Source organism: Stegodyphus dumicola, chromosome 7, assembly GCF_044657685.1.
Source record: "Stegodyphus dumicola isolate Sdum_Otavi_A_Nest chromosome 7, ASM4465768v1".
In the NCBI taxonomy this organism is placed as follows: Eukaryota; Metazoa; Arthropoda; class Arachnida; order Araneae; family Eresidae; genus Stegodyphus; species Stegodyphus dumicola.
This window is the reverse complement of record NC_140774.1, coordinates 5,953,709-5,976,521: the sequence shown is the minus strand read 5'-3', so window position 1 is coordinate 5,976,521 and position 22,813 is coordinate 5,953,709. Positions and strand designations below refer to the sequence as shown.

Sequence of the window (22,813 nt, the reverse complement as noted above, 5' to 3'; positions counted from 1 at the left end):
TGACCAAATTGGTCTTTCAGTATTGTACTTACTACCTAGCTTGTTAATTATATATATATATATATATATATATGTAAATCTTGTCTTTTTAAAACAACTATATTTTGAGAAAACCTGGAATTTCTTTTACGCAGAAATATAAACAAATCTGAATTTTCTAAGCGTCTAATGAAATGCAAACAAATTATTCTTGAAATTCTCGCAACTTCTAATTTTTACTTTTTAATTCCCATATTACGAGAAGACAAGGTATACTTCTAAAAACCTTCAAGTATTTTGAAAGCATTCAAGAAGCATGTCAACAAATACGTGATGCAACATTCCACTGAAGTTAATTCAAAATTAGGAATTGCGATACATTAACGATTTCGCCATCGACGTCACGTTACGAAATTTAACGCACATTCTTGGATATACTTAAGCCTTAGGGAGATAAGGTACATTTGCAATCCGTTGAAAGAAACTCAATTTTGAATTTATGAAATAAAGTTAAATTAAAAGATACGGGGGAGCAATGTATTTCACATCTCTGTTTGTGTTATATTTCACTGAGTAAATCTCACCGGATATGAAGGCAAATTAATTAAGATGTATAACATTAAATGGAAACATTTTCTGAGTTTAAAAGACATTCATTTAATATGATACACGTATTCGCAGAAATGTATCAGGAAAATTAAGTTTCGTAAATTAGTCAAGAAGCATTTGTTGAGAATTCATTTTCATAAGGGGGACTGCAAAGAAATGTCATATTTGCGCATATCAACATGTGCTTAATAGCAATCAGGTGATTGCATACACTGATGTTGCGCAAGATATTTTTGAAGGAGACTTCTTCGCCTTTGCCTTTTAAGTGAGTTTCATTTTTATCACATCTCTTTGAAATGCCGAGTGAAAAACCAGAAGAGTTGCGTATTCGACACGGCATGTTGTTCGCGTTTCTTAAAGGTAAAAATGCAACAAAAGCTAAAAAAAGACATTTGTAACGTTTATGCAGTCGTATTAGATATCTTTAAATGCCAAAAGTGGTTTGATAGATTCACATCGGGTAATTTTATCTTTATGCATCGCCTGGAAGACCAGTGTCTCTTGATAATGGTATTTGCTGATCTTGTTGTTACTAATCTCACTTGTCTACCTATGGATTTTATCGTGCAAGGGGTGTAAAATTGCGCTTGTTCTTGGCATGAGCCTTGAGCACCTACAGGAGACAGTACGACTTTGCTCAGTTCCTCCCCAATTTTGAAAGAAAGCTTCCTGGGGGACGGGTCTAAGGTTCTTCTACCTCTCTTTCTCTGTCACCAAACCACTCGAGAGGACTTTCAGCTCAGCTTATCTTTCGAGTGCACCCACGCCGCACAGACACTGTATATTTACAAACATCCATGTCTTCTCCAGGATTCGAACCCGGGCCCTTTGGCTGTCATCACCAACCACTAACTCATCTGGCGGCACAATGGTATGGGAAGAAGTGGGAGTAAATCCTTGATAAATGATAAAAGAGTTATCAGATAAGCTTAATACACTTCTGTCGACCATTCAGAAGCATTTGAAGCAGACTGGCTATGCTAGCAAAGAATGTGTTTGGGTTCCACACACTCTTCAGAAGAAAACAAAACTAATCATCCAATTATTACCTATAATTTGCTGCTACCGCGACATGACGCATAATTTTTTTCCTCATTTGTGACTGGACATAAACAATGGGACATTTATTCCCAAACATAAAAGACAGTGGCTCTCTCTCCTGATAAACTCCATTAGCTAGATAAAAGCCATTCTTACGCTTAGAAAGGTACTATTGTCTATTTGGCGGAGTGTTCGGGGAAGTCCATTTTGAGTGTTAGAACGAATCAGATCATATTTGGAGACTTTTATTGTTGACAGTTAAATCAAGTAAACCAATTGAAAAGGACTGAAAATTATCCAACGCTTGTTAACAGAAAAGGCGTTATTCAACAGTACGACAACGAAAAACTACATTTTCGAAAAAGGTTCTATGAAAATTTGGATAGAAGGTGCTATCTAGACCAACGTTTCGACTGACGTTACATCCTATGATTACCATTTATTCAGGTGGTTGCAACATTTCTTGAGTGGTCAAAAAACAATGGTCGTAAACTTTTATGTATATTAACATAATTTTCTTAATTTAATTTAATTTTTAAGCGTAATTTAATTAGCTTTTAAATTTCTTCTGTTTTGCCAACACTAGTTTACTTCAGTTTTATTCATTCTTGACTTAATTTTAATTTTTGCCTATTTATAAAGTTTAGTACTTGTTCGTTTTAAGATATCCATCCATATATATCGTCAAAAATACTACCTATGATTCTGGTTTTTGCGAGGATATGATAACTCCGAATTCTTCTACAGAGATGAGATTTTTACTTCTTTTATTATTAATGTTCTCTCTCTCTTTTTTTTCAAGGGGAGGGGGAAGGGGAAAAGGCTAAGGGAAAGTAAGAATGGCTTCCTATTCCCTTTTCAATGTCAACTTCGAACCTGAGATTGCTACGTTTTCGGATCAGCAAAATGGAGGAATAAGCAGCAACGTGAAACCGATCATTAACCACTTGTTTCCTTACTTAACAGAGTTCATGGACATGCTGCACAGAAGAACGATCTACAAGGTGCGCCCATAAAATATTTGGACAGTTTCTTATACATACGAAAAATGTATTAATCTTCAAATAAATTTATCTCCTTCAAAATAATCGCCAAAGCAGTGAAGAGATTTTTTTCATCGTTGCATCAGATCAGCGAAACTGTTTATTGGCGTTGGAACTAGAGCCGTTCACAAAATACGCGTAACATTTCAAGTTGAAGGGACCCTATCCTTTATTCATCTTCAACTCATTTGCGTCCACCTGGGACTCGCGCCCGCTAGGACTCGAGCCTGGGCACTTCGGTACTGCAGTAGGTTCTCCTAACCACTATACCGTCTGGGCAAAGGTGGCGGTTAACTGGTAGACTCAAGAAGGGGGGACAAACTCAAGGATGGTAGAACAGAGCTCACCCATGATCTGAATATCTCTCAAAAGTGTCATATCAAGAACTTGTAAACGCGTTTTTAAGCAGTGGATTAATTAGTAGACGGTCTGGAAAAGTGTGGCCACGAACAACAACTGCATTCGAAGACCATTTCCTGTAACTGATGCTCGAAGTAATTGTGAAACGACTACGAGAAAGTTCGTTTTAGGTATTTTAACTGCCACAAAAACTCGAATCGGCCATTCTACTGTTGCAAGAAGGCTTTAGATTTTATGCGGGATAACCAGTGGTTTGTGTCCCACTCAATCCATCTTCCAAAAAGGGACAGTTTGAGGTGCAGTCGTTGTCATTTTCAATGTTGCCAAGAGGAATGAAACCATGTAGTCTTTACTGACAGTCCAAATATAGCCTGAATGGCGATTCTAGATGCATTTTATCTGGAGGCAGAGATAAAACCCCAGCTTTCTCTTGTTTATGGACCTGTTTCTAAGACCGCTGTTTTACGGTTTTTTTTGGGGGGGGGGGTAATAAAAAAATCAACGCGTTAAGTTGCATATCCTTGATACAGGTTCTGTTATGGGTCAGAGATAGGTGGACGAAATCTTGGAACTTCGTCCACACATCTATGATCAGTTCCTAATGGATGATAATCTATTAGTCAGAGATAGGTGGACGAAGCTTCTCTTCATCGAGTATTTCTGACGTTAGAATACCTAAAAACAGATATTATCACTGGAATGGATTAACCACCCTAAACCCTATGGGATGCCTTGGCCATCGAATTGCCATTTACCTCTCCGGACACTATATAGGATTTCAAAAGTGCACATTCAGAAGAGCGGCATGCAGTGTCAAAAGACTTGATCATAAGATTTGTAAATTTTTTGAAATCGTGATGATAGATTTGCCTTTCGGTGAGAGATAATTTTAGACAATATTAAAGAAAGATTTATTGCAAAACAGGAAACACCACTTTAAAAATTTCATAAATTTCACATTCAATTGAATATATTGTTATTAATCAACTGAGATATAAAGTAATTTATATTAAATAACACTTTTGTAAACATTGTTTTTAATTCTTTTTTCATAAGTAACAGTTAAGTTTAATTTCTATCAATACTATTTAATTTTTACCATCAGTATGTACAATGCGCTTTACCACACTCAAATTAAATAAAAAATAAATTATTAAAATTACGTAAATATTTGAAGGCCAGGTTCCTGCTACAAGTTCCTAAATTTTGCTACAAGTTACCAAAACTAAAACCATTAAACAAAACTAAAGAATAAAATTTTACCAACATCAAAGCAGAAATTGAAAATAATTAAATCCGAATTACTTCCAAAATAGAAATAAAATGGGGGAGGGGAATTCAGACACACCTGTTGTATGAGTGGCTTTGAATCCTTTCCTCTGCACAGAGGCGTCAGACTTGAAAACAAGGAACATACGATTACCCGAGGCTAGGATAGGGTGTGGTACTTTGCTGCCACAAAACTTGCCCAATGTAGGTGACATATCGTTGTCTCCGTCAAATGCGACGATACGATCATACGCACATTCCTGGTGAGGCTCCAGCTCGAACTCTTTGAACATCTGCAGAAGATGCGTAAAGTAATTGAAATCACAAACCAATTACAGCAAATATTATATTTTAAACCACTATTACGATCAGTGACTGAATTATCAGCTCACTGAAAGAAAAAATAAACACATGGTAAAAACAAAGTATTGCAGTAATTGCTTAATTCAAGAAAATTTGATATGATGGGAAATTATATCGTAGTTTGGGATGGTTCCGGAGAAAAAAAAACCTTTCTGTTATACTTTGGTTCGAAAACCCCTTACATTCAATTAAAATAATTAACGAAATTACGAAACGTAGCGGTTTGAAATAACAACAGCACAGGTTTTTCGTCACTCAAACCGGATGATTTTTTTTTTTTGGTTTTTAAGGAAGTTTTCGCAAACATTCTGCTTATTTCTTATAGGACAATTAGAACCCGCTAAAATAAATAATATATTTAATTTGTATCCAGCCACCCAAGCTCAGTTTTATGCTTTGCGACAGTTTAAGAATCTCAATGTCCTTTTCAGATATTAGCCCACTAGTGGCTGAGCGGTAAAAACCGCTGAAAACTGGTAATTTAACCTCTCATCAAGTCCTAGCGAGTGGGCTTGTTAATCAGAAGGTTTCTTGGTTTTCTCTATGCATAACGTAAATACGAGACAGTTCCCCTTGTAAGGATCTTAAATTTTACTAATGTTTATTTTATTTTAAATCTTTACTATCACTTCTTATTTTCTACTTCCGGCCAGAATTAAAAGCGTTAACTTATTTATGCAAAATTTGTCTGGCGAACGCCAAGTACTTAAGTTGTGGCTTTTTGCCAACCGAGAGAGAGGAAGGAGTTAGTCGAAGCAGGCCGCTTACCTTAGAAGTTTTACTCAGTTGCTGGTTGCCTTCCAGGCCAGAGGTTTAATCCTCTTGATAATTTTAAACGTATTGTAGTGTTAACAGTTCTCTGTACTACATACGGCTTCCTATTAATATAAGGCCAATCTCCACGTTTATTATTCCAAATTTAAGTTAGAGTTTAGTTATAGTTTTATATTCTTACGTTCAGACCACAAGTAGTTGGTCTCTGTATTCCAAAGTATGGAAATTATTGTAAAGAGTGAAAAATAAAGGGTTTTGTATACCCTTCTTGTGTATCTTGTCTACTTCCCACAGTTATTGAACATAGCTTTAGTAAGCTCCCTGTTCCGAGTCAGGTCCTTGCATGTTCCCAAAGAAAGTAAGACGGAACATTGAACCTGATAGTGGCGCCCAACGAAGAAGAATAACCATGGCCGAGTTTCAAGAAACCGTGCTGCCTGCAGAAGCGGCTCAGAATCCAGAAATGCCAGCTGCCGCCCTGGAAGGATTTGGTTACATCGTCCAGACCATGCGCGCTTCGAGGAAACCAGAAGCAACATTTAATGGAAACTCACCGGTAACCAGTTTTTTGGAAAAATTGGATGACCACTTCATGCTCTACCCCATGCACGAATTTCAAAAAGTTACCTTAGCTATCAGCGCTCTGAGGGGCCAAGCGCTTAATTGGTTCAAATGTATAGGCAGAAGTCTCTTGGGTCAAGCAGGAAGTCCCACCTATACTTACGAAAATTTCAAGACTGCCCTACTAAAAGCCTTCCCTGTCGTAAGGGATCGTGCGAAATTAGAAACGGAACTTTTCAGCATATATCAGCAAAGAATCGAAAATCTCTCAAGCTTTATTTTAAGAAAAATTCACGTCTTCAAACTCTTGTATGGAAGCCGTCCGGATCCTGAGATAATTCAAGTGATTTTGCCGAGGTTACTTCCCCAAGTGCAAGACTTTATTGAATTAAGAAATCCGACTACACTGGAAAAGTTATTTGAGCTAGCAATCCAGTTTGAAAGTAGAAGAACGGCGGACATTGAAAGAAGACGCCAATATCAACAACGAAACCAATTTGGTGCGCCAAGACCACAGCAAAGTCAAGCACACGGCTACGGAAGCAAAGCAAATCAGTGGGCAAGGAAACCCGAGCATTCAAAAACAGCCGGCGAACGTCGACAGTTCAATAGCAACTCAGGAAAAAAAGTCTCAAGGCCAGTGGAAAGAGAAGGAAAGCATGGAAACAAAAAAGGATTTAAACTAAAACGGATTTCTGAATGACGGGAGGGTGCGGAAATCCGAAGGCCAAGAAAACCCCTCTTCCTACAAGTTAAATACAGTAATGGTGAAAAATTTGACTCTTCCGAAGATTGAAGTGTTGGTGAATAATATCCCAGCCACCGCACTCCTGGATACAGGCGCGCAGTGTTCCTGTGTGGCAGAAGATTTTTTTAGGAAGTATTTTCGGAAATACCGCATATATAATTCGGATAATACGACAGTGTTAGCGGCGCAAGGAGAAAGATTTAAGTGCATAGGTAAATTACCACTATACATCCGTATCAAGGACGAACAAGTAAAGGTTATGTTTTTCATAGTAAAGAATCTGCAAGCACATATTATCTTAGGAATAGATTTTCTTTCAGAGGCACAAGCAACGCTGGATTTTAATGAAGCGTCCCTTAAGCTGACTATGAAACCAGTTCGAGAAGAAAAGGCTGAACTGCTGATGTTAAAACTTGACCACCTGCCTAATGAAGAGCAACGAAGAATTCGACAAGTGGTAAGTGAATTTGCTTCGTTATTTAGTGATATTCCAGGATTTGCTCAGGTTACTAACCATAGTATTGACACCGGAGATTCAATGCCAGTTCGCCACAAAGCATACCGGTATGATAAGAATAAGGAAAAAATTATAGAATGGCATATCACCGATATGCTACGTAAAAAGATCATAACGCCCATCTCAAGTAGTTATGCTAGCCCTTTGGTTTTATGTAAGAAAAATAATGACTATCCATTGACACATCCAAAAAGGTGGAGATTCGCGATTGACTACCGTAAATTAAACTCCATAACTAAATATCCGGTATATCCGTTACCTATTATTGAAGAAATTCTAAGGAACATAACATCGACCAAATATATGACGACTTTAGACTTAACGACTGGTTATTTTCAAATAGGGGTTAGGCCTGAGGACGTGCCTAAGACTGCTTTTATAACCAAGTCTGGCACTTATGCATTTCTGCGTATGCCGTTTGGCCTTTCAGGGGCACCGGCAACATTTCAGCGATGTATGGACATTGTGTTAAGGCCTGTTCTTGGAAAGTCCACATTTATCTATTTAGACGATATCATTATTACTAGTGATAATCTCGACCAACATGTACAGGATTTAAGACAGGTGTTTTCTTTACTAAATGAGGCCGGTTTAAAAGTTAATGTCGAAAAGTGCAAATTTGCAGCCCCTGAATTAAAATATTTAGGTTACAAAATATCTCAGAAAGGAATCGAGACAGACGAATCAAAAATAATTGCTGTAAAATAATTGTATCCGACTCCAAACACGGCGAAGAAGCTCTCTTCTTTTCTAGGACTTTGTTCATATTATAGGTCCTTTGTAAAAGATTTTGCAGCTATTGCTGAACCATTGTTAAAATTAAAAAGGAAAAAGGCAAGATTCTCGTGGACGGCCGAAGCCAATAGTGCGTTCGAAAAATTAAAGCAAGCATTAACGCAAGCCCCTGAGTTGAAATTTTCTGAAAAGGATGAGAATTTAGAAATTTCAGCGGATGCTTCGGATTATGCGGTAGGAGCGGTACTTTCGCAAAATCAGCAGCCGTGGCATTTTTTAGCCGAACTTTAAATCAAACACAAAGAAACTATTCCGCGACCGAGAGAGAGGCACTTGCAGTTCTGTTAGCAATGCAAAAGTTCCCAGTCTATTTTGGAAAGCCGCCAATAACAGTGTACTCTGATCATGCGGCGGTAACTAGATTGTACTCAGGGAAAAACTTATCCCCAAGGTTAATAAGATGGGCACTCAAGCTACAAGAATATAATCTGGTAATCAAGCATACCCCCGAAAAGGAAAATATCGTAGCAGATGCCCTATCCAGAATTAAAATAGATGAAGAAGGTAATACTGTAAAGGTGGCAATGCTCACAGCATGTACAATAAATACCTGAGAAACTGTAATAACCGAACTGGGTAAGGATCCTGAATTTAGAAACATTTATGAGTATTTAAAGGATCCTGAAAATTTTAGCCACCAAGATATTGTGGCGATAAGAAATAGGATAAACTAACTAATAGATGGTCTATTATTTTATACAAAAACTACAAATTCCAACAACGAATTTCGACCTGTTATCCCAGCTAGTCTTAGATTAAATATCCTGCAGGAGTTGCATGACAGCCCTTTAGCTTCTCATGCTGGTATTCGAAAAACTATACAACGCGTACACGAGGCAGTCTATTTTCCTGAACTGCAAAATTTAACAAGGGCGTATGTTCAGTCCTGCCCAACATGTCAAGCAGTTAATTATATTAATTTCCGCCCGGCCGGGTTTCTAAATAGTATTAAATCCGAATTTCCAAATGAAATAATTGGCATCGATTTATTGGGCCCTTTCCCAAAAAGTCAGTTAAATAAAAGTCGCTATCTCCTTGTTATGGTTGATCATTTTAGTAAGTGGACCGAAATTGTTCCCTTAAAACGAGCCTCCGCGAAATTAGTTACTGATTCTATTTTAAATAAATATATTTTAAAATACGGGGCGCCCCTAAAAGTTATATCGGATAATGGTCCTCAATTTGTAAGTAATGTATTTGAAGACATGTGCCAAAAACTGGGCATACGTCATTTAAAAATAGTCCCGTATCGGCCGCAATCAAATATAGCGGAACGGGTCAATAGAAATATAGTGAAAATTATCCGTAGTTATGTTAAAATTTTTTATAAAAGCTGGGATAACTATGTCAATGAATTTGCTTTCGCCCTTAGGACCGCAAAACATGATACAACGAGCAAAACTCCTGCTGAGTTATTTTTAGGCAGAAAGATTATAACGCCGTTAGATAAATTATTTTATGTGCAACAAAGAGCCCCAGAATTTAAAATGGGTGATATAGAAAAATTAATTAAAGAAGCAAAAAAGAATACTGAAGTAGCACAGAGAAAACAGAAGCTTTATTATGACATGAAACGACGGGGAGTAACTTATAAAGTAGGGGATGAAGTGTTAAAAATTAAGCATTCATTTTCTTCAGCACCAGAAGATAAAACTGCCAAATTTTTTCCACGATTTGAAGGACCATATGTCATAGAAAAAATAACTCATGCTGTAGTGGTGTTAAAAGCCAGAAATGGTGAAACGTGCTCCGCAAACATTGATCAAATAAAACCCTACTATGATCGTAATAAAATGAAAATTTTCAAAGATCTTTTGCAGGATCCGGCACGGCAGACACGGCAGGCACAAGCTCCACAGGTGGAACAACGTCAAGCACAAGGACCAGCCATTAGGAGGCAGGAGCATTGAAAAGAAAGTTTCCCCGCTGGAAAATTGAAGGTAACAAGAAAAAGAAGCCGTTCCACCGTCCAGAAAAGAGAGCTCACGAACACCCCCAGAATGAAGAAGGGAGAAGTACGACGAATCCAAAGAAAGCCAGGAGAAATAACGGCAACTATAACCCGGCTGCCAAACGGAAGATCTACTCATCGGACAGGACTCTCCGCAGCAAATGTCGCGGAACTGCGGAAGGGCTACCAGCGGCGGAGGAAAAGATACAAGGAAAATTTGAACGGCCAGCAACGAGGTCCAAGCAGGAACGCGAAAGAAGTGTCCCGGTTCCGCCAAGACCAGCTGCCATCAAACGGCCAAGACCACAGGCAGAGGCGAAAAAGAAGGTATTCAAGGGTGACCGAACTGGAGAAAAAAGAAAGCTTCTAGAGGAAGGTACTGAAGAAAGAGCCCGCACAAGAAGGAGGATAAATCAAACGAGAATCTGCGCTACCTTCCAGGACTGGGCTCAGAAAAGAATGTCCGAATATCACAAAGATAAGTACAATTTTATGTTACTTTGCAAACTTAAGTTAATCTTTCATTCTTACTGCAAGTGGCAGATTTCAAGAAGTTTTACCTCATGTGGGGTCTACCTTTATCGCCAAAAAGGCGAGAAATAAGTTGTTATCGATTTTGGTATTATGTTTTTCAATTACTCGCGCGTAAAACTAAAGTTGATGTAGAATAGGAATGTGTAAATACTTAAATATTGTAAAAGTTATTGTATAAATTTTATTTAAAAACATTCTGGCAAGAAAGAAGTTTTAGTCTGAAAGACTTTTTGAAATGTAGTATTTCAATGTAGAAGAATTGGCACTTGCTTTGAAAAGAATAGAAGTTAACAATGTACTACTAATGTATATTTTAAAATGCGTAAAATTAACGGCATGTTAATATGTTCTTATATACAATGTGAACTGTTATTTTAAACGTTAAGAAATACTGTGATATGGTAAAAGTGAAAGTAATGCCAAAAATTTTAAACTTATTCGTGTGACTGTAAAAAGACCAAATTATGGTGAATATGTGTTAAAGGTTGAATGAATGTAGTTAGGCTCTCTGACGCTACACTTCAGAGTTAGTCACTTTCAGAATGGAACCTCAGGGTTTAGAGTTGAAGATAGGGTGTGTTACGAGGTCTTGTCATGTTGAATTTTAACACGTTAGTGTTTTGATTGTAGGAGGCAGTGTTGAACACGTATACATAAATACATTCGTGTTTGGTGTTCTTTTACAACACATGTCAGAGAGCACGGGGAGAGATAATTAAAATAGTCATGAATGAAATAAGAATGTTAAGAGAAATATAAATATGCATGTTACTTGCCATTTCATTGTGTAACATTTCATTAAACTAGTTTTCCTTCCAGATCTCTGGAAGGAACCAGATTTGAATAAAAGCTCCTGTTTAGATGCAGTACAGATGAAAAATTGGGTGTCCTTGGAGCTACTATTGTAAAAACATTTTTTTTTTTTTAAATTTCTAGTTTCTAGTGAGAAATGTTTGTAAAAGATTGGCCTCGCGTTAGACTCTAGAGCTAAAAGTTTTCAACAAGGTCGTTTTAGACGTCAGTTTCAAACTAATTAACTCTGGCGGGAAGTATGTAAGGATCTTAAGTTTTACTAACGTTTATTTTATTTTAAATCTTTACTATCACTTCTTATTTTCTACTTCCGGCCAGAATTAAAAGCGTTAACTGATTTATGCAAAATTTGTCTGGCGAACGCCAAGTACTTAAGTTGTGGCTTTTTGCCAAGCGAGAGAGAGGAAGGAGTTAGTCGAAGCAGGCCGCTTACCTTAGAAGTTTTACTCAGTTGCTGGTTGCCTTCCAGGCCAGAGGTTTAATCCTCTTGATAATTTTAAATGTATTGTAGTGTTAACAGTTCTCTGTACTACATACGGCTTCCTGTTAATATAAGGCCAATCTTCCACGTTTATTATTCCAAATTTAAGTTAGAGTTTAGTTATAGTTTTATATTCTTACGTTCAGACCACAAGTAGTTGGTCTCTGTATTCCGAAGTATGGAAATTATCGTAAAGAGTGAAAAATAAAGGGTTTTGTATACCCTTCTTGTGTATCTTGTCTACTTCCCACAGTTATTGAACATAGCTTTAGTAAGCTCCCTGTTCCGAGTCAGGTCCTTGCATGTTCCCAAGGAAAGTAAGACGGAACATTGAACCTGATACCCTTAACATGATGTCCACGAAGACATCTCTACTCTTTTAGGTAGACAGCCCTTGGTTGGATTGCTGCAACCTACGTCGTCCAATCAAGTCATTTTTAGAAGTTAATGAATGTGAAAAATATTTTTGGAAACAAAAATTCATTTATTCATTTTGTTGATACATTTCATTTATGAATTGGGTCAGCTTATTTGAATTATGGCAAAGCACACAAGGCATAACTGTCTAACAGAAGGATGCCTTCGTTGAGAGCGTTTTAAGGGAAACTGGCTGGTATTTACGTTATGCAAGCGGAAACTACATAACCTTCCATGCAGGTATCCCGTTCGCTGCGGCTTGAAATCAGGGCGAAATACCACTGTTGAGCAATGTTATCGCTCGACAACTCTGGTGAGCGTATTTCCTTGCAGTCAAGACAAGCTTCAAGCAGTTTCAACCAAGTTGTCAGGAGACACAGACAACCGCTAAGTTGTTCTCACAAGCGATAAACAATGGTATATTTTGCTTTGAGTTATTAATGCTTTTAATTTGAGAAGGAGCCAAAAATGTTGGAGAAGGCGTTACCTGTACCTAATGAAGTGTAAAGAGAGGTTTAAGATACGTTCTTAGATGTCCCATATCAATACTTGAAGAACTCAGGATGTGTTAAACTTCATTCATGCAGCGGGACGCTCTTGTATGTAATCATCCAGCTAATTCTATTTGGAACCCTAACTTTGCCGAATATCAGATATACATTTCATAATTGGTATCTCTCCGAGAAGAAATGAGAGGAAAAATACGTAACGTTTACTGTCATTTTTCATTAATCAGTTATGTTTTAGAGCTTTTCTGTTACTTCTCCCTTCCGTTTCCTCACCAGAATGCAAATTAGACTGGAATACTTTAAGCTGAGGTTTTTCAATTCGCATATTTCTGCCTCTCGAGGCCACGTTACTAGGTTAGCTCAGCAAATTTCACATGTTACGAAATTTGGTGACAAAAACCTATTTATAACCAGTCTAAAATTATCAAAAAAAAAAAAAAAAAAAAAAAAAAAAAAAACTTCCAAATGGAGAAACTTTAGATACTATTAACTCACACTGCAAATAGCTGAAAAAAATTCTCGAACCAAAATATGTTCTTACAATAATGTAATACCTTTTAAATACGTATTTTGCTCACTGCTGGTGTTCTGTTAGCTGCGGGAAATAAGTAAAATGAAATTGAAATGTATTATCCATTGGTATCTTCTCTACATATAATAAAAGAAAGAGTCTGTCTGAGTGCCTTTCGTTCGTGCTTCGCGTAAGCTAATACATCCAGGGCTACGAAATTTGGCACATAGGTGCATCTAGGCAAGAGCCTGAGCACCTCGAAGCGATTTTTTTAAAAATTCGAATCAGATTTTTTAAATTTTATCTTTTGATGAAATCGCATCGTTTTGAATAGTTTCATTCTTTTAGAAATGTGGTTTTGGCAACAGTTTTTCATTCAATGCTTTGTATACTGGGCTGACTGTTCAAAATATGAGATAAAATATTGCTTATTTCATGCGGCTTTTTTTTTTTTTTTTTTTTTTTTTTTTTTTATTATTATTTTTGAACACGCAACGCGCACATTGTAATCTTTTTATTCTGACGCACATGTGTCTCGCGAGGCACAACGGAAAGAATTTCCGTTTTCTCTCTCTCTCTTTATAAGCTAATGGCAAAGAAGTTTGTATATTTTGAATAATGTCATCCCCAAAGCACAAATTTGATTGGTTATTGCTTTCTGATGATAGTTTCATTCTTTTAGAAATGTGGTTTTGGCAACAGTTTTTCATTCATTGCTTTGGATACTGGACTCCTGACTGTTTTCTCTTGAAAATACGAGATTTATTTCATTGTAAATTTTTGATATTATGTTTTAATGATATATAATTTTAATTATATAAAACGTTTTGCATGATTTGTTTTTAGGAAACAAAGTTCTTAACTGCCTTTATACCATTTGAATTCTTAAGATCTTGCAATGAAAAACTGATTAATTTATTTATTAGGATAATTAATATTTGTATTAAGGAGTGATTATTTCCATGTAACTTTTTTATTATGTGATACATTTTTATTGAATTTTTTTTTTCTATTTTTATGATAAAGTTGTTCTGCAGAGTAAAATTTTCTGCGGGTTTTAAATTTAATGTTTGGTGTTACCTTTAGGCATTTTTACGGTACATTTAAAAGCCAGACGAAAGCTGACCACATAGCGACTAGTAGTAAAATAAAAAAATCTGATGTGTACACCACATGACTTCCTTGTACGGAATATTTAATTACACACATTTTTTTTCTTGAATTTCATTTAAATCGATTGGATTGAATTAAATCTACTTCGTCGACAGCGCATAAACCACAATAGAATAAATGCACTCTTTAAAATTCATTATATTTGTTTACTATAACGACACTCTGGATACACAAATTTATATCACTTGAAGAATTATCTTATCGTTGCCACATGTTCTTTTCAAATACTATAATAAAGCTAGAACGATGTACGAAAGAAATTAAGCGAACAAAACAGAAAAGAAACAGTTTTTCACAGACGATTTAGTATTTCTCATTCAATTAACTCAGTTCTCACTTTGCGACAAGGCAAAAATACATAAAAACTCAAAATATCTGTATTAAAAATTACGAAGTAAATCTTAAACACCTATTTCCTCGAAAAAATTCCAGAAAGGATTAAGCATGATTTAATTCGCAATAATAAATGAAGGCGTTATTTTTGTGTTGCGTAGCTTAATCTCTCTAGACTGGCAACAAATCTACAATTCTGCTGTTTCAAATGTAACAAATATGTCCGCCATGTTATTTAAAACTTAACCGCACTTAAACAGCTTTTAAATTGTTGATAAATGTACAAATATTGCTTCCATAATTACGAAAGGCATAAAAACCTTAACCGGAAGATAAAAACAACATAATCCAATCATTTTTAAAGCAAAAAAATGTACAATCTACAAACATATGAGAGAAAAAAAAAATTCTCTTCAGAATTAATTTTAAAGCAGTGTTATAATTTTTTTTGGAGGAAAAGAGTCTTTTATTCTGTCCTTACGTACATACAGCACGCAAAAACATCGTTGAATTGCATTCGATAGGGGTCAAAATGGATATTTTCGTTGAAATATGTTGCCTGAAACTTTTCGCGATTACAATACTTCCTTTTTACTTCGTACAAGGAAGTAAAAAGGCTTTCAGTGCCACTCACGTATTCACGGACTTTATTTTATACCGCCTTCACGTGCCGTTCTTTTATATATGTATATATATTCTTCAAGCTCTCCCTTTCCGGAGTCCGCTCAAGAAAACTATACTTTCAGGTTACCTTGAGACTACTTTTAGTTCTGGGAAGTATGCGATAGAAACCCAGAATAACACAACACTATCGTAATAGACATACTACTTCGAAGACTTATTTAATCCAACTCTTTTGCTTGTACTTCAAATCCAACGTAAGAGCTTTCCTTAACGACCATCAGAGGGCAGCACGAGCAACAAGCACTGTCCATTAAAAACGCAAACTTAACGAGAGCCAAACTGTGAAAATTCAAATTCATCGCATGTATTCGGAAAGACGCAGAATATAGGACTAATTTTATTCTTCCGAAATTAGCTAAACATTTTTAAATCTAAATATTAGTTTAAGGAAAAATAGTTAGAATCTAAATATTAGTTTAAGCAGAACGCTTATGTTTATGCAGGTGCAAAATACCTTTCTTAAACTCTCCCCTATTCACATTTTTACGATCTTCGACTTTAAATTATAAAAAGAGAAGCTACAGCAGCATTTATTAAAAATCGATCACTGGCTCAAACATGAAACCCAGAGTTTCCGGGAGATTTTAGTGCCGCAGGTCGATACCATTTCGAAAGAGCTCCAAATTGATTTAAATACAGTTTATAAGATTAAAGTTATTCATCTGCTTGCAATATGATTATGATGTAACATATATTAATATTTAATTAGATATTCTAAATTTTATTTTCTTTCTTTTTCGTTGTTTTGTAAATTCTCTTGAATTTTTATACTGAGAAGATCCTGCATAGGAAAGGGAAACAATTCATGAAAGTAGTTTTAAACACGATGAAATTAAAACTGATAAATAATTGACTTACTGTTTTGTGTATAAACTTAATAATGTATGATATCTTGACGTAAAACAAAATTAAGTACAAAATTTAATTAATTAAACACTGTTTGAACCTTCATATAAAGTTCTACAAATTTTTACGTAAATAAAGACAGCTCAGATCAAATAAGATTTAGTAACAAAACCTATGCTCAAAATCACTTAGGGCGGGGAAAATAAAATTTTCCAGAATTTAAACTTCCTTAAGTCAATAAATTGCATTTATTTCTGAAAATCACTTACCTTAATAAAGACTAAAATTCAAAAACCGGGAGATAGGTTGATTTACCGGGGCAGCGGAAAATGTCATAAAAGCGGAAGCCTCGCATGAAATCGGGATTGCTAGTTGTATTAAGGTACATATTGTGTAGGTTGTAAACATAGTTATAACGCTGTTACAAATTTTTGTCCATATACATAAATCATTTTAATGAAGTTATGTTTACAATTCTAGCATCTTTTGAATAATGCAACATGAAACGTCTGAAGAGGGCGAAGCTTTGCCGGAAAATAAGATTACGGAGGGATTTAGTAAATGGCTATATCCCTAAATTGGCAAGATATCGCCAAGTTGGCGACAGTTTTGGCGACTAATTTTTGTCGCCAAATCTGGAGAGAAATCGCTTTTTTTCCTTGTAAGGATTATCTTAATTTACCTAACAATTAAATTTTGAGTTAAAGTTACTTTCCTATCCTTTCTTAATTTCAAGCTTACAACTTCCGGCCAGAACGTATTTTTAGAATCGGGTTTGAATGCAGATGAGGAGAAGTATTTAACTCTGAAGTTCCACTGAGTTCTTGAGAGAGAACCAGTGATTCTGACTAGCGCGCGTCCGCCTTTTTAGGCTACTCTCGCTTAAGCTATTATTACTCTCGGCCGTACTTTAGGCCCTTGATAGCTTCGCCGTTATTTAGCGTTAAGGGGCCAACTCTGTTAGAATTTTGATACCTTCGGCTATATCGTTTTAGTTAGGATTAGTTAAGTTTAATTTCTTAGTTCCTGAGTTAAAGCCCGTAAAATTTCCTTGTAAGCCCCCTTCCTTGTAAAACTCCAAGAAGGAGTTCTGTGAATTTATATTGGAATAATAAAGGGTATTTAATCCTTCCCAAGTCTCACGAACACAAGCGATTATTCGCTTACCAGTTCTTAAGATTCTTCAAATTTAACAGTAACTTTAAAGTACACAAGTTAGAATCTTACACCCTAAATAAAATTGGTACTGTAACTGAATAACTGCAATTGATCCCTATGTGTAACTCTAACCGTACCCGACTCTTACATGTAATTTTAACAGCATATGCCTTCCAGTAATTTCATGAAATGAAAGATACCAGAGATTTCTCGGGGTCGGGGTAAAATTAAGTAAACCCGGAGGCAGAATCATATCTCTGTTTCTCAGTTCCGACACGACTACCGAGTATTAAGATATTTCCGTGTGAGCTTCGCGCTTTAGATGCGCTTTGCACTGCGTTATGTGTAACATTGTTAGTAGCATTTATTTTGAAATGCGTTCTGTGATACTGAGAAGAGTTATACGAGTATTGTTGCGGAAATTTCCAGAACTCTTAAGTATTTCCTTTGGTAAATAAATTTTATCGAGCTATCATCGGTTCTGTGCGCATTCAATCTATTATGAATAAAACGCACATACCAGTATATACATTTAAAAGGAATGAATTACATTGCTCTTACTAACAACAAACAAATAATATTTTGGACATCAATTAACGGTACAAATTCTCCCGTTTATCTTCCTTTTGTAAGTCTTTGCTTTAATGACTGATATATTAAATACCCAATTAATTTCATACATAACACACAACAAACAACGAACAAACAGCATATACATCAATTTTATATGGTGAAATGTTACCAGTTTGATCCTGTGACCAGGTGTTGTGGTGAAGAGCCAAGTGCAGTCTTTACGACCTGGATAATAATCGGGATAATTTGGACTTGTAATCTCTCCAAACGGCGTAGTTATCTGGTGACTACAACTTCCTGCAAATATAACAAAACACAAAACTTAAAAAATTGTGTATATGGTAACAGACAATCAATTTTGAAATATTTACTATTTTGAATATTAAAAATAATATTGAAGTAACGGTCATTGATTGAAAAATTATAATTAAATAATCGTAATTGAATAATATCATATATATGATAATGATTATCATATCGAATTCAATCATCATCATCATAACTGCATATTCATATCCAATCATCATAATTAAATAATCCTGAATAATTACAATTAAGTACTCATATCGATTGTCATAATCATTAACATAACTGAATAATCGTACTAAATTATCATAATCATCATTACAACTGAATAGTCATACCGGAATTGAATAACTCATCATTATATTAGGGGGACCGGAAAATAATGTCCTTTCTGCACATGTCGATATTTGATTGTCATTTGCCAGCTCATTGTGTATCTCGAAGGCATGCCAAAGTCATTTTAAGGTTATTGTGACTTGCTCACTTCTAAATAATTCAATATTAAACTTTTTTTTTTTTAGCAATTTTGGGTGAAATGAACAGCCAAATACCAGAAGAGCGTATCCGGCATCGTATGCTTTTTGAGTTTCGCAAGGGTAGTAAAGCAACAGTTGCGACCTAAAGCATTTGCAATATTTATCCACGTGTATTAGACGTTCGTAAATGCCAAAGATGGTTTTCAAGTTCAAATTCTGTAATTTTGATCTCTCTGACTCCTATGGATCAGGAAGACCAACAACATTAGAGAACGATATGCTAAGGGCAGAAGTGGACGCAAATCCATGTCAAACACCCTTAACCTACCTTGGTCGTCCATCCAAGAACATTTAAAGCAGATTGGAAAAATAAGCAGAGCAGGTGTTTGGGTCCCCTATAATCTGTCTGAAGAGAACAAAGCCAACTGATCCATCATATACAATGGAACCATACAGAACCGTCTTTTGATCTTTCGATTACTGGAGACGAAAAATGGGTCTATATGATAATCCAAAACGCAAAAGGCAGTGGCTCTTTCCGAATGAACGTGTTTACATCCCGAAAAGGTGCTTCTGTGCGTTTGGTCGAATATTCGCGGAATTGTTCATTTTAATTTGCTGAAACCTGGATAAACTGTTAATGCAGACCTTTAGTGTGAACACTGCATTGAGTGAACCAATATTTAATCGAAAAATATCAAATTGTCAACAGAAAATGCGTCATTCTGCAACACGATAATGCAAGACCGCATTGTGCAAGACGAACACTGGAAAAAATTAATGAATTGGGGTGGGAGGTACTACCATACTTACCTACCATACTCGGCCGATATCGCAGCATTGGATTTCCATTTATTCGGATCCCTACAACAGTGGCAAAAAAATGGAAAATTTGGATGATATCCAAAATGTCCTCTAGAGATATTTCACTCAAAAACCAATTGATTTTTATCGGTCCGGGATTGAAAATCTGCACATTAGATGGCAAAAGTTTGTTGATAACGAGGGTGATGATATTACTGATTAAAAATAAAAAATTGTTAAAAATGTATTCGTTTGAATTTAATGTAAGAAAGCGATCATTACTTTCCGGTCCCCTTAATAATTGAATAACTGTATGTAAATAAAAATAAATAAATTGAAGAAATACATAATATTTTTTTTCGGAATTATTATAGAACAAAAATCTGAAGTCTGCATTATTTTGTATGAAAATGAAATGGAAAAATATCTGAACTGGAATTTCAATTTGAGTACAAATTTGAGTTTTTACTGGAAAAACTCAAACATACTATTTATGAATTAGAGTTGAACATATTTCTGAACCTGAGAGAAATGTTGTATCGGTAGGGTCCAAAATAACAGCTCGATTTAAGCCCTTGTATTTAAAAGAATATTTATTTTATCTTTTCTATATAGATTCAGTATTCATTCAATAAAAGTATTATCCTGTTTAATTTGTTAATTACAGTTAAGTGTAATTTGCTGCTTATCCATTAAAGTTATTACAGTAATATTTGCTTTACTAGATTGGGTTAATTTTCAACTCTAACACTTTAAAAACAACATGTAAATACTTGAGATTTACATAGATAGAAGACACTCTAAGGGTTAAAGTTGTTTATAATTTTTTTTTCCCCAAAGGCTGGAAATAGCCACCATAGGCGTTAGCCACTACTAAGGCAGGAAGCGTTGGCCGCTTTATTGTGAAGGCCCCTAATTGGTGGGTGACCATTGCCTCCTTTGAATGGACAGACAATTTACATCCATGCCTTCTCCTGGATTCGAACCTGGGACCTTCGATAATACGACAACCACACTCACTAACATTTTCAATGCCTGGACGGCAAGTTGTTTATAATTACATCCCACATTATGAGGAAAACTATAAAAATAACATATATTTCCCTTTTACGCTGAAATTTAAAATTCTCATAAAATTTGCATAATTCCGAGATGGTATGTCTCCTGAGCACTGGTCATTGCCAGAAAGACGGAGGATATAATGGCCAAAATTCATAAAGAGAACATTTAAAACAAACAAAATCTTACCCTCTTTGCAATCATGTAAGTTTTCGTGTAATACGAATCCATTATGGCAAGAACAGGCATAACTCCCAATTGTGTTTTTGCAAATATGTTGACAACCGCCATTTCCAGTGGCACACTCATCCTTATCTAAAAATTATATAAATAAATAATTAAAATTATTAAAAGCAATGCAACATAATTAAAAGATATTATGGAATTACGAAGATAGAAAGACAGTTCTAAAGAATTTGCATTCATGACGCACTCAAAGGAGAACACAGTTTGCATTTTCGAGTCTCCACGTTTCAGCGGACCCGCAAATCAGTTAGCAGATTGTAAACAATAATAAACATACACTGTAGCTTAAGATGATGTGTCAGTTAGCAGATTGTAAGCAATAGTAAACATACACTGTAGCTTAAGATGATAAGTGCCTAAAATTTTACGAGAGATGGGCCTTCCTCACTTCATAAAACCGCTTCTATACGTACACCTTAAACAAATTTCTTCAGCATAACAGCATCTTAAAGACCCTTAAATGGTATTTATTTGTTGCTTCAGCTGCTGAGAGTAAAAAAGCATAAAAATGCTTCAAATGAATGCATTTAAAAATAGATGGTATAAGAACAACTTCTGGGCAGCATATACTTAAAATGTTTGAAGTTACCCTCCAGTTTCCATAAACTTGCAGCTGCTGTTGACTGGTATATCATACACTCTGCGTGAGTCTCTTTTCTTTCGCTTAGGAAAATTCAAATAAAACGACTCTCTGTGTCTAAAAAATGGCACATATTTTCAAGCCGTACAAAGAAAACATTTACGACTTCCTACTTTATGTGCTCATATACATTTGCGACTTCGTATAAACGTTTTATTCGCACGTTCTTACTATCGAGCAGGAACTGAGAATTCCCTGTGGTTATAGATAGTGAGTGGAGTGAAAGAATATAATTTAAAAAAGATGATTCCTCAATTCCTAGCGGCTTGAAATAATAGAATCTGAAATTCAAGGGTCTTAAGAATTTCAGTCCTTGTCTTAAGACAAGGGTCTTAAGAATTTCAGTCCTTGTCTTAACACAAGGGTCTTAAGAATTTCAGATTCTTTTATTTCTCTTCGTTATTCCGCTTGAAAGAATTGTCACTTACAGTCCAGTTCTTGCTTATATTTTCAATGCTAAAAAATTCGATTTATCTAGGTTACTATTATATATTCCATGCTACAAAACACCCAAATTTAAGGACCTATACTATAATATATATAATTTATATATATATTACTATACTATATATAATTTATATATATATTACTATACTATATATTAAATCTTATTTGCATCCTTTTGATCCAAACTTTACAACCGTTTTGCACTCAAAGTTTAGGACTTTCAGCTGCTCAAAATAATACCCAAATTCCCCCCTCTTTTTTTTATAATTTTTCGCACAACGTATGTCCACTTCAAGCAAATTTCAAGCTCAGTTTAAGCTCAGCTGCTGAATATGAAGTCAAATAAAGTTTTCGATTACTGCAAATCTTCCCTTTTTTCAATTAAACCAACAAAAAATATAAATTCTCCAAATGGCATCATGAAAAATGGCGTTAAAACGTTTTGAGATACATAGGAAATTTAATAAAGTGTATGGTCACCCTTGACCGAAATGCAGGCTTTGCAGCGATTTTCCATGTTGAGATTCGAATTTCACATCGTCCAATTCCTAGACGAACGTGCTGCCTACTCACACCACGCACAAAAATATTACGCTAATATTCATTATAACGACAATCTTGAGATATTAACATTCATCTTTGTTCCGTATTTTCGAGATTATATTTTCACAATTTTGTTTAATTTACTCAATATTATCTGGAAAACGTTTCCCTAAAAATTTCTTATGCCTACGTTTTCAGGATTCTTGAAATTCAGGAATAAGTCGCAGTGAGTAATCTTCTATTCTTTGTG

The 22,813-nt window shown here is 35.4% G+C and overlaps 1 protein-coding gene across 1 annotated transcript in view; it reads right to left on the bottom strand.

Moving 5' to 3' along the window:
• The window catches only part of LOC118200447 (protein tolkin-like), a 584,765-nt gene that overhangs the window by 16,127 nt on the left and 545,825 nt on the right, over window positions 1-22,813 (bottom strand). The window contains exons 15-17 of the mRNA XM_085819846.1: window positions 20,877-21,002; window positions 18,212-18,339; window positions 4,381-4,594 (exon numbers count right to left, since the gene is read on the bottom strand). Of these exons, the coding sequence (XP_085675972.1) occupies window positions 4,381-4,594; window positions 18,212-18,339; window positions 20,877-21,002 (468 nt within the window). The remainder of the gene's footprint in view (window positions 1-4,380; window positions 4,595-18,211; window positions 18,340-20,876; window positions 21,003-22,813) is intronic.